The 13,921-nt window shown below is 37.4% G+C and overlaps 1 protein-coding gene across 1 annotated transcript in view; it reads left to right on the plus strand.

Annotated features, from left to right (window-relative positions):
- The window catches only part of RYR3 (ryanodine receptor 3), a 233,144-nt gene that overhangs the window by 150,093 nt on the left and 69,130 nt on the right, over positions 1 to 13,921 (plus strand). Inside the window, exons 49-55 of the mRNA XM_056346522.1 lie at positions 459 to 679; positions 1,887 to 1,977; positions 3,449 to 3,589; positions 5,933 to 6,114; positions 7,086 to 7,164; positions 11,081 to 11,170; positions 12,561 to 12,710. Of these exons, the coding sequence (XP_056202497.1) occupies positions 459 to 679; positions 1,887 to 1,977; positions 3,449 to 3,589; positions 5,933 to 6,114; positions 7,086 to 7,164; positions 11,081 to 11,170; positions 12,561 to 12,710 (954 nt within the window). The remainder of the gene's footprint in view (positions 1 to 458; positions 680 to 1,886; positions 1,978 to 3,448; positions 3,590 to 5,932; positions 6,115 to 7,085; positions 7,165 to 11,080; positions 11,171 to 12,560; positions 12,711 to 13,921) is intronic.

Consider the following 13,921-nt stretch of genomic DNA (forward strand, 5'->3'; position numbering starts at 1 on the left):
ACAGTTTAAAAACTTCTAATACGGGCTTACATTAATTATACAGTAAGTACATTAGATATACTGTATTAGGCCTAATGATTACTTTTATTTCATATGTGCTTCCAAGAATTACACTGAAAATTCATATATATGTAAGTATGAAGAAATTGAGATTAAAAGCGCTACTTAATGCTCTGTAGTTTTTGCTAACCTATTTAAAGAAAAAAGCTGCATATTGTTTTTTGCTCCTGTTTGGTCAGAGTGTAGTGGGGCAAGAGATAGGAGATAAGTGGATGACTTGGGTTTTCTCAATTTAAAAAAATCTAACAGCTTTTGCCCTCATGTATATGTTGGAATACCATGTTACCACCCAGCTGCTAGGGGGACTTAAGGACTATTTCATTATTATGCTTTATAGACTTCATATTTAGTAACCTTTATTCCACATGATACTAACAATCATTTACTACCCTATACAGGTTTCTCTAAGTACCACAGAGGCAGCTCTCGCACTAAATAGATATATTTGCTCAGCTGTGTTTCCATTGCTCAAAAGATGTGCTCCCCTCTTTTCTGGAACAGAGCATCACGCCTCCCTGATTGACTCCATGCTTCACACAATATATAGATTATCCAAGGGACGTTCCCTTACAAAAGCACAAAGAGACACTATTGAAGAATGCCTGCTTGCAATTTGCCAGTATGTATGATACCTGTGTACAAGTTGATTTCTTTTGTGCAGTATATGTATTTTGATAATTTCTTTCTTTGTGTATAATATAGAACTAAGATTTTTTTATTCTTGCATGAAATACAGGATTTTTTTTTCCTAGACAAAACCCCCAAATTTAATTCTTTCTGTTACGAGTACTGCATGTCAAGCTGTCATGTTGATATGAGCTTTATGGTGATACAGGATAAATTATTATTTGTAAAAACGAAACTTCAGTAATTAGCAAAAATGTCCTGGCAAGCCTGATGGGGGGTGTGTGTGTGTTGGGGATTTAAGGAATCTACGTGTTTGTATTTCTGATTGTGGTTTGAAGAACCTTGGCCAATGTTTAAAAAAGAAAACCTAATCCCCACTCTCTGAATCCTAAAACTCCTCCTAAAACTGAACTGAGCACTGGAGTTATACTGGGAATTGAAATGTAGATTTTCCAACTGAATCGTAATTCTTGATCTTTGTCATAAACTGTAGTGCTACTTGTATGTGCAGTGGACTGTGAAATTACTAATGCAGTGTGCATTTTCAGTTTGTGCATAGCACTGGACCCCTGCCCAAAAGAGGATATAGTAGAAACGGAAAAGTTTTGGAAAAGCCTAACGAGGGATCAACATAAGAAATAATTTTTCTCCTTTGGAACAGCTTAGTAGACCAGGAATCTTCAGCCTGAAAAAGTGGTGACTGAGAGGGAGATATGAAAGGAGCATTTTTACATTGATTTTGAGTCCATAGATCACTGAAATTAAATAGCTATAAAAGAAATAAATGATGGGTGACTTATTCAGTCTTCCAACTGAGATATATTTCTTATAAGAATAATCATAATATATTTCCAAGATCAGTTTCAGTTAGGACTGTTTTGTTGCTTTTTAGTGTCATATCAGAAACATTCTGTTAGGATAATATTCTGTTTCTAGCACCCTTCCATCTGCTTTCATGTGGTACAACCATACATATTGTCTGTTCACTTAGGAGTCCAGAAGTAGCACATCTTTCCGTGATATGTCCTTTCATATGTAGATGAGGCATGGTGAGATTCATTAAGCACCTACGATTGTTTTTGCAAAATACTTCTAATGAGTGATTTGAATTCCAATATGCAAATTTATTTTAATTTTTATTTCATTTTCACTGGACTCTATGAATTTTACTAGGAATTTATATTGTTTTTAATTTACAGCCATTTACGTCCCTCTATGCTACAACAACTGTTGAGAAGGCTAGTTTTTGATGTGCCCCTACTCAACGAATACTGTAAAATGCCTCTCAAGGTAAATACTTTACTGTCCATACATGCATTCAGTGTCAAACTCACTTAACCATAATCTCTCACTGTCATGTGTTTGACATGTTTTTGACCCCCCACCATGAGGCAGGGTGAAGCAATGTGAAATGACTTCTGAATTGAAAAGAATGTTACTGTTTTTATAAAGTTTTTTGCATTTAATATAATGATTAAAGGCTTTGTGAAATCTCGCCTAATGCAAACAGTATATAGTAAGTTGATTACATGATTTTGTTCGGTGAATTGTTGACTTTTTCACTGCTTCAGTGAAAGAGTATTTGAAAGTATCAAATGAAATGTTAGTGTTGTCTTGATATTTCTTCCTCTGCTACATGAACTGTAATAATTCTTGGTAGGATGCATAGTCCAGGAATAAATCCTAAGTCTACAGAGAATATGATACAGAGAACAGAATTCACCTTTTATTTTTGAGCAAACTTTAACTGAAGTCTCAGCCATCTGCTTGTTCTGTAGAGAATTACAGTTGTGAGATGAGAGATAACTTTTATTTTGAATTTTTCTGTCAGGTTTCCCTCCTGCTCCCATTGCGATGAAAGAGTCTGATCTTAGGTCTGCAGGTCATCTTATGGCAGAATTGAAATTCTGTCATACTTTAAAGCAGACCTGCCAGATTCACAGACATATTCTGGAACATCAGTAATTTTGGGAAATTATAGAGTGAGAGCATGGTTAAGAGGAGTGTTTTCTTTTTTTATATTACTATTTCCCCTTCCTAAACAAAATTGCAGTAAAAATAAAAATGTCAAGATTTTAGTCTGATGCTAAAAGAAATTTTAGAATTTTCCATGGGATAGGAATTTTTAGTTCTAAAGAAGAAAAAATGAGTAGAATTTTGAAAATATGTGGGAAGTGCACCAATAATTGTATACACTAACTCTTTAACTGGTATGTTACAGATTGTCTGTAAAATAGCTCTTTCCATAGGTTTTTCCAGAGATGAGCAGACACGTTTAAAAGGGTGTACTGCAGGCATCTTTTGCAGTGTTTCAAATAATACTGAGGCCATCAACTGCAACTGACAGACATAAAATCAATTTGAATTTGTAAAACTTCGCCAGAATCTGACATGTCCTGGTTTATACCCATTTCATTGTCTCTGTTTGTGTCCTGTGAGCTAATCTGTACTCAAATGGTGACAATCATGAAATTTTGTAATTTCACTACTCTGTCATCACTGAGAATCCCTCAACAGCAACTGGGGATAATACAGGCTTTATACTTTCACAGCATGGACTCTGCTGCTCTCCCAAAAAGAAAAAGAAGAAGAAGAAAAAAAAGGCATTTTTATGAGCCATTAGAAATGGAGAGACAGAAATAAACAGTAATACTCATGTAACTGTTTAAACAGATACTGACAATTCAGACTTCACTAACCAGTATGTTGTTTTGTTAAATACCAATGTTTTACATGCATTTTTATTTTCTTGAAAATCTAGCTTCTGACAAATCACTATGAGCAGTGCTGGAAATATTATTGTCTGCCTTCAGGAATGGGAAGCTATGGAATTGCAGCAGAAGAAGAATTACATTTAACTGAAAAACTTTTCTGGGGAATATTTGATTCCTTGTCTCATAAGGTAATGACTGTAATTCACATTACAGTATGGGATGTCTATAAAAGGATTACAATGACAATTTGCCAAGCCAAATGCAGAAAGTTTCTATTTTAACAATTCTTTACCTAATATGCTGCTAATGAAGTAACTTTCTAATGAATAATTGAATGCTGAATCTTGGAATATTTTCTCCAAACTAATGAAATGTCAAATCCTTGTCCTGATATACCTATATAGCCTTACAATGGTAATGAGGCAGATTGCTTGCTGCACTAACAAGGCAGCGTTGTCTCCTTTCGTATCTTAGATCTACTAAACTTTTTAGAATACTTTTTACTGCCATAACAATTGTGAGAAATGTCTCTATATGCTTGTCAAATTGTTTATGTATGCACAGTAAATTTACATTGTCTATTTTCCAACATACACTTGTAATTTGTTAGTTTTCTGGTTGTTGCCCAGCTTAAGAAAAAAGTGATTATTCTTAAAAATAAATATTTTTTGCATTTTCCTGTTCCAAATGTAATAGAATTTTTTCACTTACTCATTTTTTTTTTTTCTCCAAGTAAGAAAATGTTACGTTTCTGATAGGAGAAATGCCTTATTGAGTAAACACTTTTTGTACTTGATTTGGCTCAAAAATCAGGTTCTCACTATGGGACAATAACAGATGTTTTCATTGCATCTCACTGAATTTATGTTCCAGTTCTAATCAACAGATGTAGATGATTGCTTCTCTAGGCATTCTGATTTATAGTATGGAAAGGAATGTGGTCTCTGCATTATTTTAAAATGGCTTTTTAAGCCTTATTTGTATTTGATTTTAGTGACATTTACCTCTGTCATTACTGCTGTCACAAGTGCAAAGATTGTCAAGAGTGCCTGACACAATGAAATATTTCCAATTAGTGCATCTTAGTTTTTTAAAGACAAATGAAGATGATATGTTTCTGCAAATATTGGTGGCCCTCTATAATAACATTTTCATTTTTCTGTAAAAGTTTGTTAGTCCAATGAAAGAAGAGTTCTGTAAATCTGCTGAGCTATAGTATTCTCCATTGTTCATTTGTACTGAGGTATTTATAGGTTTGTTATTTCCATGGTTTCCAGCTGTTTAATGGAAGCATTACCCTGTGATCTCACTTCTTTTGTTTGTGCCATACACACTAAAGAATGTTGAAATGAAACTAGAGGAAGTTAAATCCTCAAAATTGTAAGCATTCTGCTTGCAGTGATATAAACATATAATTTTGTCAGCAAGTATTTTCAATGGACCTTAAAATTGTTATTCAGCATTTTCTTGACAAAAAGTTGTCATTCAGATTTATAGAAGCATACAGTCTTTCTATTTCTAATTATCAAGCAAAAGAAATATTTTTGCAGATATTTTTTTTCTATAGATGTTTGATTGGTGCCTGTGTTGTAACATTAAGGTCTGTGCTATCTGAGAAGAAATCTATTAAATAATTATAACAGCATCAAGCTCTTTCACTGTAGTGTTTATTAGTAGACCTTAAAGCCTTCAAAAGCCATTATTATTATGCCCATTTTACAGATGGGGAATCTAAAAGATAGAGAAGTGTTTTTTGTTTGTTTTTTTTTCCTAAGCATAATAAGAATGTTGTTTCAGAGCTGAAAGAAGGACTGTGGCCTACAGTGGTCTACTGCTACTTCCTCTAGCACATGTTTTTTATAATCCAGTATGTAACAATTGACCTTGAATATGTTTCATGGCAAGTTACTTAGATTCCTCAAATGTAACTCCACCTTATATTTTTATGTATCAAATACTCCAATGTTCTTTCCCGAGTTAACGTTACTGTTTAGAAGAGCAGCTGTGCTAGTTCACCTCTTAGCAGGAAAATTTTGAAAAATAGTGAACTGACTTTGCTACAGTAAAACATGGTTTCCATTAACTAGAATGATTTAAACTGAAATAGATAAGGGGAAAAGAGGAAGAAATTACAATGGCTTCTGCAGTTAAGATAGGAATTAGTCTTTTTAGAGCTAATAACTAAGTTAGAACTTTATTATATGTTATAGATGTTATTGCTTTGTAACTAGGCAAACAACCCCTGATGCTTCCTGTGTGGTCCTTAATGACCCGAAGAAAGCTTAAGAGTCATACTTGTATTGTATATACTTATACAAGTGTCAGCATACTCTTATGTTAATTTGAGTAGTCTTAAAAATGTGTCAAGTTGATATCAAGAAAAATAGATGCCATGTAGCAATACTTTTTGCTCTACACCTAATTTTAAAATGTGCTTTACTGTTTGTTTGCATCTTCTAATATTTGTATGTATGGCTGTTTGGTTTTCACTAACATTTTGCATGTTTTTTTCTGTTGGATTTTCCAACCAGTTCCTATCTCTCCTGCAGAAGTATGATCCAGAGCTCTTTCGAATGGCTTTGCCTTGTCTAAGTGCTATAGCTGGTGCCTTACCCCCTGATTATTTAGATACACGTAGTAGGTCAACTTTGGAAAAGCAGACTTCAGTGGATCCAGAAGGAAATTTTGATCCCAAACCTGTCAGCACAGCAAAGTGAGTCATATAAATCATATTAATTTCCTTTCCTTAAATATTTTTATGCTGTTTCTTATTAACATTATTTTGCTGCTCTGTAGGGAGAGTTGGCTGTTGACTGACTTGTTAATGATATTAGTTCCTTTCAGAAGTAGTGTAGGGATTTTTGCTTCCACCTGCTTTCTTCCTTCACTGCAACATATCCGGTTTGCCAGATATAAAACATATTCTTCTCATATTCTCAGCAATGCACAGAAGTAGATTAATTCCATGTTGTATCTGCAGAGTGCATAGTAAATTCTATACTTATTATGTACCCTATCACCTAATACTTCAAATGTTTGGAATATATACACCTGTAATATGTTTGATACTGTCATTATTTATACTTTGCTTAGGACAAATGGTACAAGAACATAAAAATCTCATATTCAATTTGTCTATTGTCCGATTTTATAAAATATTCACTTAGTTTTGAGAATTGATCTGTAGCAACTTGATATGGCAAAATAAGCAGATCGTGTGTGGTCATTTAATAGAGATTTTGTCTTCCCAGTAATCTTCTGCTTTTAAAATACAGATTTCTAATACTTTTATATTCAAAACTTAAGGATCACTAGTTGATTCTTGCTATTGAAGTGTTACCCCTCCGTTATTATGCAATGAGAAACATCCATAGTAACATTATCCTATATTAAGAATTACCAAGAAAAACCCATAGGTTATGGTGAAGCAGGTTTTGTTTTTTGTGATTTCAGTGGCTAATAAGTGCAACTGTTATGTATCTGAAGATTCCCTGTAAATGCCATAATAACTCTGCTTTGTTTTGAGGCATTTCTTCTAACAAAAATGAAAATGCAAAGCCAAATGTCTTGCCTTCATCTGGAGGTGATGTGTTTTGATTAGTGCTGTTTTATACTGACATTTTTTTTCATAAATAAGACTGCAGAAATTTATGACTGAATGACCTTACTCCACTTTGTTTACAGCCTTGTACTTCCTGAAAAGTTGGAGTATATTGTCAGCAAGTATGCTGAACACTCCCATGACAAATGGGCCTTTGATAAGGTAGGAATTATTTTAAGACTGGCAACTGTCAGAAAAGAACTAGAAAATAATACCTGGGGTGAATATTGAAACAAAAATTGGACGGTTTCACTGATAGGCCCTTGTTCAGAGTGTATTAATTTCTGCATATTTCTTTAGGTATATGTGCAAGAAACTTTTGCTCAAGAAAATGCATTAACTTTTGTCACTTTTTCTAAGTGGCCAGAATTTATTAGTAAAAAGATTTGAGGTGAATACAAAAGGGGCATTTGGGTTGGGTTGGGTTTTCTTTTCGTTAATAAAGTAAGAATATATAGATCTTAGCTTCATTTTTCCTGGTAATGATGTTTTTTGGCTGGGAGTCAGAGATTCAATTTTAGTGCAGCAGCTTTGTGATCTAAGAGAGTACCTGGGAAGTCTAATGTCCTTTTTTCTTATTTCAGAACATGTAGTTATAGCTTTTCTTTCTTTTTAGCTTTAAGAAGGCTGTTATGTATTGATTTCCTCTATAATTTTCCAAGTGTTCCGTCACTGTGTTGTGTTTCTGTTTCACTTCTTCAAAATGGCTATGACAATATATACTAACTTTGCTGCACCAGGGAGACCCCAGGGGAGCATTGAGACCCACTTGTGACATGCAAGCTGGAAGCTCACAAGAGAGCAACTGAGGTGGTGTGAGCAGGGCCAGGAGTAAGGGCAACAAGCCCCGCTTCCACAAAGTGCAGCCCTGGGGGGCACCAGTGGCCAGGGTGCAGTGCGGCAGTTCACACGGGGGAGCGTGCAGGCAGGGCACCGCTTTGAAGAAGGGATGTTCCACTGGCCAAGCACAGACTTGAAGTCTACAGAACCCAACAACCACCACTCTGTGTCTATTGCACAGGTCAAGGGTGCTCATCCTACCTGACCCTCATGGCAGAATGGTGGGCACTCACCTGAGAGCCAAGACTGCAGCTGCAGGGTCTGCATGATCTACCCCAGTGGTGGCTGATGCCTCCACCCTGGCAGAGCTGCTGAAGGGAGAGGCTGTGGTACAGACCTCAGGCTGCAGGCAGTGCCTAGACCTTTCTGCTGGGGCAGGGACAGGCAGCAGACCTGCCTGCAAAGGGTGTGCCCATGTGGAAGACAGTCTGCAGCAGGTAGTTGAGCTGCAGGAGGCCGTGAGAAGGCTGCATAACATCAGTGAGGCTGAGAAGGTGTTAGATAGCTGGTTCTGAGTACATTCTGTAGTGGACCCACTGCAAGCAGCCAAAAACTCCCTCACCAGTGCACACAAAAGAGAGGGGAACCAATAATGCAGAAGAATGGAAGACCATAATGGCAAGGACCTGCAGGAGGAAGAGACTTCCCCCAAAGCCTGAGGTGCCCTTGCGGAACCTCTTTGCTGCTCTGCCAGATGAGGAGGAGAGACCCATCACATCAGGAGAGATACCGGAGCTGAGTGAAGCAGCCCAATCCGTCTGTTATATAACAACTAGCACAATTATGAAAAGACAACAGGTGATAGTGGTAGGCAACTGTCTTCTGAGAGGTACAGAGGCCCTCGTTAGCCAGCCTGATGTGCTCTTTAGGGTGGTGTACTGCTTACTGGGGTCTCGTATCAGAGACGTTACCAAAAGACTACCTAGCCTCATACAGTCCACTGACTATTATCCACTGCTGTTGCTTCATGTGGGCACCAATATACAGCCAGAAGCAGCCTGAGGAGCTTCAAGAAGGATTGCAGAGCCCTGGAGGTGGTGATGAAGTTCCCACAGCCTGGAAAAGGGGAAACATAATCCCCATTTTTAAAAGGGGAAATAAGGAAGACCTGGGAAACTACAGGCTGGTCAGTCTCACCTCAGTGCCCAGCAAGATCATGGAGCAGATCCTCCTGGAAACTATGTTAAGGCACATGGAAAATAAGGAGGTGATTGGTGACAGCCAACATGGCTTCACTAAGGGCAAATCATGCCTGACAAATACAGTGGCCTTCTGCAACAGGGTTACAGCATCGGTGGATAAGGGAAGAGCAACTGATGTCATCTGTTCCGCATGACATACTTGTCTCTAAATAGGAGATACATGGATTTGATGGGTGGACCACTTGTTGGATAAGGAATTGGCTGGATGGTCACAATCAAATGGATGGCTGTGGTCAGTGGCTCAATGTCCCACTTGGAGACCAGTGATAAATGGCATTCCTCAGGGGTTGGTATTGGGACCAGCACTATTTAACATCTTTGTTGGCAGCATGGACAGTGGGATTGTGTGTGCACCCTAAGTAGGTTTGCTGATGACAGCAAGCTGTGTGGTGCGGTCTATGTACTGGAGGGAAGGGATGCCATCCAGAGGGACCTTGACAGGCCTAAGAAGTGGGCCCATGCAAATGTCATAAAGTTCAACAAAGTCAAGTATAAAGTCCTGCACATGAGCTGAGGCAATTCCAAGCACAAATACAGGCTGGACAGAGAATGGATTGAGAGCAGCCCTGACGAGAAAGAGTTGGGGGTGTTGGTTGATGAGAAGCTCAACAGGACCCCGCAATGTGCACTTGCAGCCCAGAAGGCCAACCGAATCCTGGGCTGCATCAAAAGAAGCATGGCCAGCAGGTCGAGAGAGGTGATTCTCCCCCTCTGCTCTCGTGAGACCCCACCTGCAGTACTGCGTTCATCTCTGGGGCTCCCAACATAAGAAGGACATGGACCTGCTGGAGCAAGTATACAGGAGGGCCATGAAGATGATCAGAGGGCTGGAGCACCTCTCCTATGGAGGAAGGCTAAGAGTTGGGATTGTTTGGCCTGAAGAAGAGAAGACTCTGGGAAGACCTTAGAGCACCCTTTCAGTACCTAAAGGGTCCTACAAGAAAGCTGGAGAGGGACTTTTAAAAAGGGCATGTGGTGATAAGACAAGGGGGAATGGCTTTAAACTGAAAGAGGGTAGATTGAGATTAGATATAAGGAAGAAATTCTTCACTATGAGGGTGGTGAGGCACTGGAACAGGTTGCCCAGAGAAGCTGTGGATGCCCCCTCCCTGGAAGTGTTCAAGGCCAGGCTGGATGGGGCTGTGAGCAACCTGGTCTAGTGGAAGGTGTCCCTGCCCGTGGCAGGGGGATTGGAACTAGATGGTCTTTAAAGGTCCCTTCCAACTATTCTGTGATTTTATGATTTTTTTAATAGCTTCTTAGTGTTACAGTGAAACATTTAATAAAGGCCTTTTTAGCATTACATTTTGCAGATAGATCTTAATGCTAATAAACATAACTTTTAGAGTTAAGTTTGATGGAGTTGTTGCAATTTTTTATAACTGTGTTGGAAGTGTTTAGCTGTAACTCATTCAACACAAGTATGAATTTTTAACCTGTCATTCAAGGAAAAGATAGAGTTAGGGTTAAGTAATTTATTATTAAAAATAATAAAAAATTGTTAGAAATTTTATAGAACATTTATATAGAAATAACAATTATGTTGTGTGGGGCTATGCATGCAAATTTGTAGAGAAATATATATGTATGTATGGATATGTAAATATACACACATTAAAACCATCAGTTTCAATTAATATCGTTTAAGGCAAAGGATTAATTAAAGTTATGTTCTTTAGTGCTTGATCTGTTACACTCTCTTCTCTGTGTGGCAGACTTTATCCTCCCACAGAACAGAGCCACATTTTTTATATTAGCCAGTGTGGCTCATGCATGACTCCATTTGAAAGGGGCCAATGTATATGAGGCGCAGAACTGGTTGCGTGAGACTTACTGCTCATAGATGGTGTGTAAGTCTGTTTGGGCCATGTTTTGTTCTGTTGTATCCACAGATGGGTGCATGCCTTTTTAACAGAAATTTCTGTGGCACTGAGTAGCTGTTGGGATAGATTAGCAGTTCAACATGAACTAAACTGGCCAATTTGCTGTTACTCATCTATGTTGTTCTCATCTCAGTTTTTTGTTTTTTTTTTCAGACTAATAGTGGGTGGAAATACGGTGTTTCACTGGATGAAAATATGAAGACTCATCCATTAATAAGACCTTTCAAAACTTTAACTGAAAAGGTAATAGACGAGATTTCAGCTGCATTAATACGAAGTAGATTGATTTGTGAACTTTTAAAAATCCATTTCAAATATATGCTATAAAAGGAATAGAGACAAACTAGAATTCTTACAGTTAGGAATAGCACATCTAAATGCTGAAGTGGTTGGTTTACTTAATCTTACACAGTGCTGTATAATTTGCTTCCATTAGGCAGTCTTCATAGACCTGGGCCAATTTGTATTCAAAGTATCAATACACAATCACAGGGGTTTCAGGCCTTCATGGATGAGTAATGGCTGGCAGCAACTCCCGGGTTTTAGATGAGTGTATTTTACCATATCTGAAGGTAATTTTGTCTTCAAGAAAGATGGTAGAAAAAATTAAAGAAAGGGTAGGAGTTGCTTCAGTTGAAAATGGGGAAAAACATATTTTATTTTAATTTCTTGCCTAGGCATGAATGTCTTCTAGTTGTCAGAATAGTGAAAATTTGAATTCTGTGACATATTTTTGCAGTGATTCATAGGGTGACTCAAATAAGTCAATGACATTTGTCGTCCTTTACCACACTTTTCCTGCTCAGAAAACGGAGATAACAAAAAATAAGAGGGATTCAAAAAGTTTAATTTCTCAAGCTTTGTAAATTGCTTTGATATCTTTGGAGAGGAGCTGAAGTATTGTTGGTTGAGTTGTTATTAAAGTAGTTCAAAGATAATTTTCTGAATTGTTTCGGATTAGAACTTTTGAACCTGGAAATGAGATCTCTCCATAACAACTGTCTTGTGAAGTAACTGTCATAAAAATTCTTATTTATGTTAAGAACTAAAATACTTTTATTTGGCTGATTTGAGAAGTCTTGATATGACTTACTCAGAATTTCCTTTGCCACAACTTTGAAGATTTTCTATAACACTTTTACTTTTCAAAGAAGTGTTGGAAAGCAGGCCATTCCCTAATTTTTTATCGATACCTGTATTTATATGGAGAGATGTATAGATCAGTAATGTTATGTATCCATGAATGGATCAAAATATAGGAAGACTAAAAAAAGCCATGTGGGCTGATGCATTCCGATGTATATACTTGCCTAATTAATTTTATAGCACTTGTAGTGCCAGCAATTTTGTATTATTTTGGGCTGGAGGAATCAGTAAGTTTCCAGATACAAACTACATTATTACTCCAGAGCTCACTTGAGTGTTGTTAGTTTGTAACACATATCCTAGCAATAAATGCCACTAAGAATAAAAGAAAAAAAATGTTAAAAGAACTATAAAGTGTCTTCAGATATAGTGTACAAATTTTGTTTACTTCTGTGGCATGTGGCAAATCATAGGGAAGGACAGGATATTTTTATTGAGTTTTGCTACTTGCTAAATACAGATAAATTTTACATTATTTTCTTCAAAGGAAAAGGAAATTTATCGTTGGCCTGCCAGAGAATCACTGAAAACCATGTTGGCCATGGGGTGGAGCCTAGAAAGGACCAAGGAAGGAGGAGAAGCAATAATACATCAGCGTGAAAATGAAAAGCTCCGCAGCATATCTCAGTCTAGCCAGGTAATGTGCAATTGCTTGAATTTGGAAAGCAACAGGCTTATTTGTTAGTTTACTAAGAAATCATTGCAAATGATGTTAATTTAGGTTCCTTTTAATGAACTTTCAATGTTACAGTTTTGAGATTGGAAGTCATGTCACTAATAAGAATTGTGCAGTAACACCAAAGAAAGGACTGCAAAAAGACAACTTTTAAGACAATAAGGCTGTCATAGACCGTATCTCTTCATTTTCTCAGAAGACTTGAAGAGAGTTTACATACAGTCATTCAAAGACAAAATAGAAGAGCATTTATAGCCTTTTATTTTATAATAAATAAATCTAGTATTTTTTTTTTGGTGTTCCAAAGGAGTGATTTAGGGTCGGTCAAAGAATCACTGTTAAAGATATTAGCAAAAGTAGTTTTAATATGAATATAAAGTAGAAGTGTGACTTAACAAAGTTCAATGGCAAGATTCACTCTATCACTTGCTATGTGGATGAAACATATAAAATAAATAGAGCTAGAATGATTTACACAGAGACCAGAGACACAAAGACTAAGAGACGTCCTCCCGCTGAGTCATAAGGTTCAGAGTACACCCCCTTGCTTTTTAAAATCCAGCTAGGTCCAACCTGAGACTTGGACAACGGTTTATGTCTAATGGAAGAAAAATAAAGAGTATGGAAATCCTTCCATTGAGTCATGAGGTTCAGAGTAGACCCTTGTGCTTTCTAAACTCCTGATCAAGCTTTGGTGTGGCTAGGTCCAGTCTTAGTCTCAGGTGGACAATGGTTTATGTCTAAAGGAATTAACTACATGGATTTCGTTAGTATTAATTTAGCATGCTGTCAGTCACTTACCAAGGAGCTGTTGCAAATCCACCTTGGGTAAGGAAGGGTGTCTTGGTGTCAGGTAAGGAATCTCAAACCTTGAGATATGTCCCTACTCAAAGGGAGAGTCACTGGTGTGGTGTCCAATTGTAATTTAGTGAAAGCTTGAATTGGACTCATCCAAAGGTCTGTTGCTGGTAAAATGTTTCTGCCTTGAGGAGCAACCTTAAGGGGTGTCCCAGCTCAGGGGGAGATCACCACCGTTCAGCCACTTGGTGGCTCACTTAAGCTGTCATATTTATGAGGTTGGCTTGTAGTCAAATTGCCCACAATAGGAAGGTATGCATGAGACTCCTTGTAGCCACACCTTTCTTTGTTCCTTGATAAATAAGTCTTGGAAA

Source organism: Falco biarmicus, chromosome 7 (assembly GCF_023638135.1).
Source record: "Falco biarmicus isolate bFalBia1 chromosome 7, bFalBia1.pri, whole genome shotgun sequence".
In the NCBI taxonomy this organism is placed as follows: domain Eukaryota; kingdom Metazoa; phylum Chordata; class Aves; order Falconiformes; family Falconidae; genus Falco; species Falco biarmicus.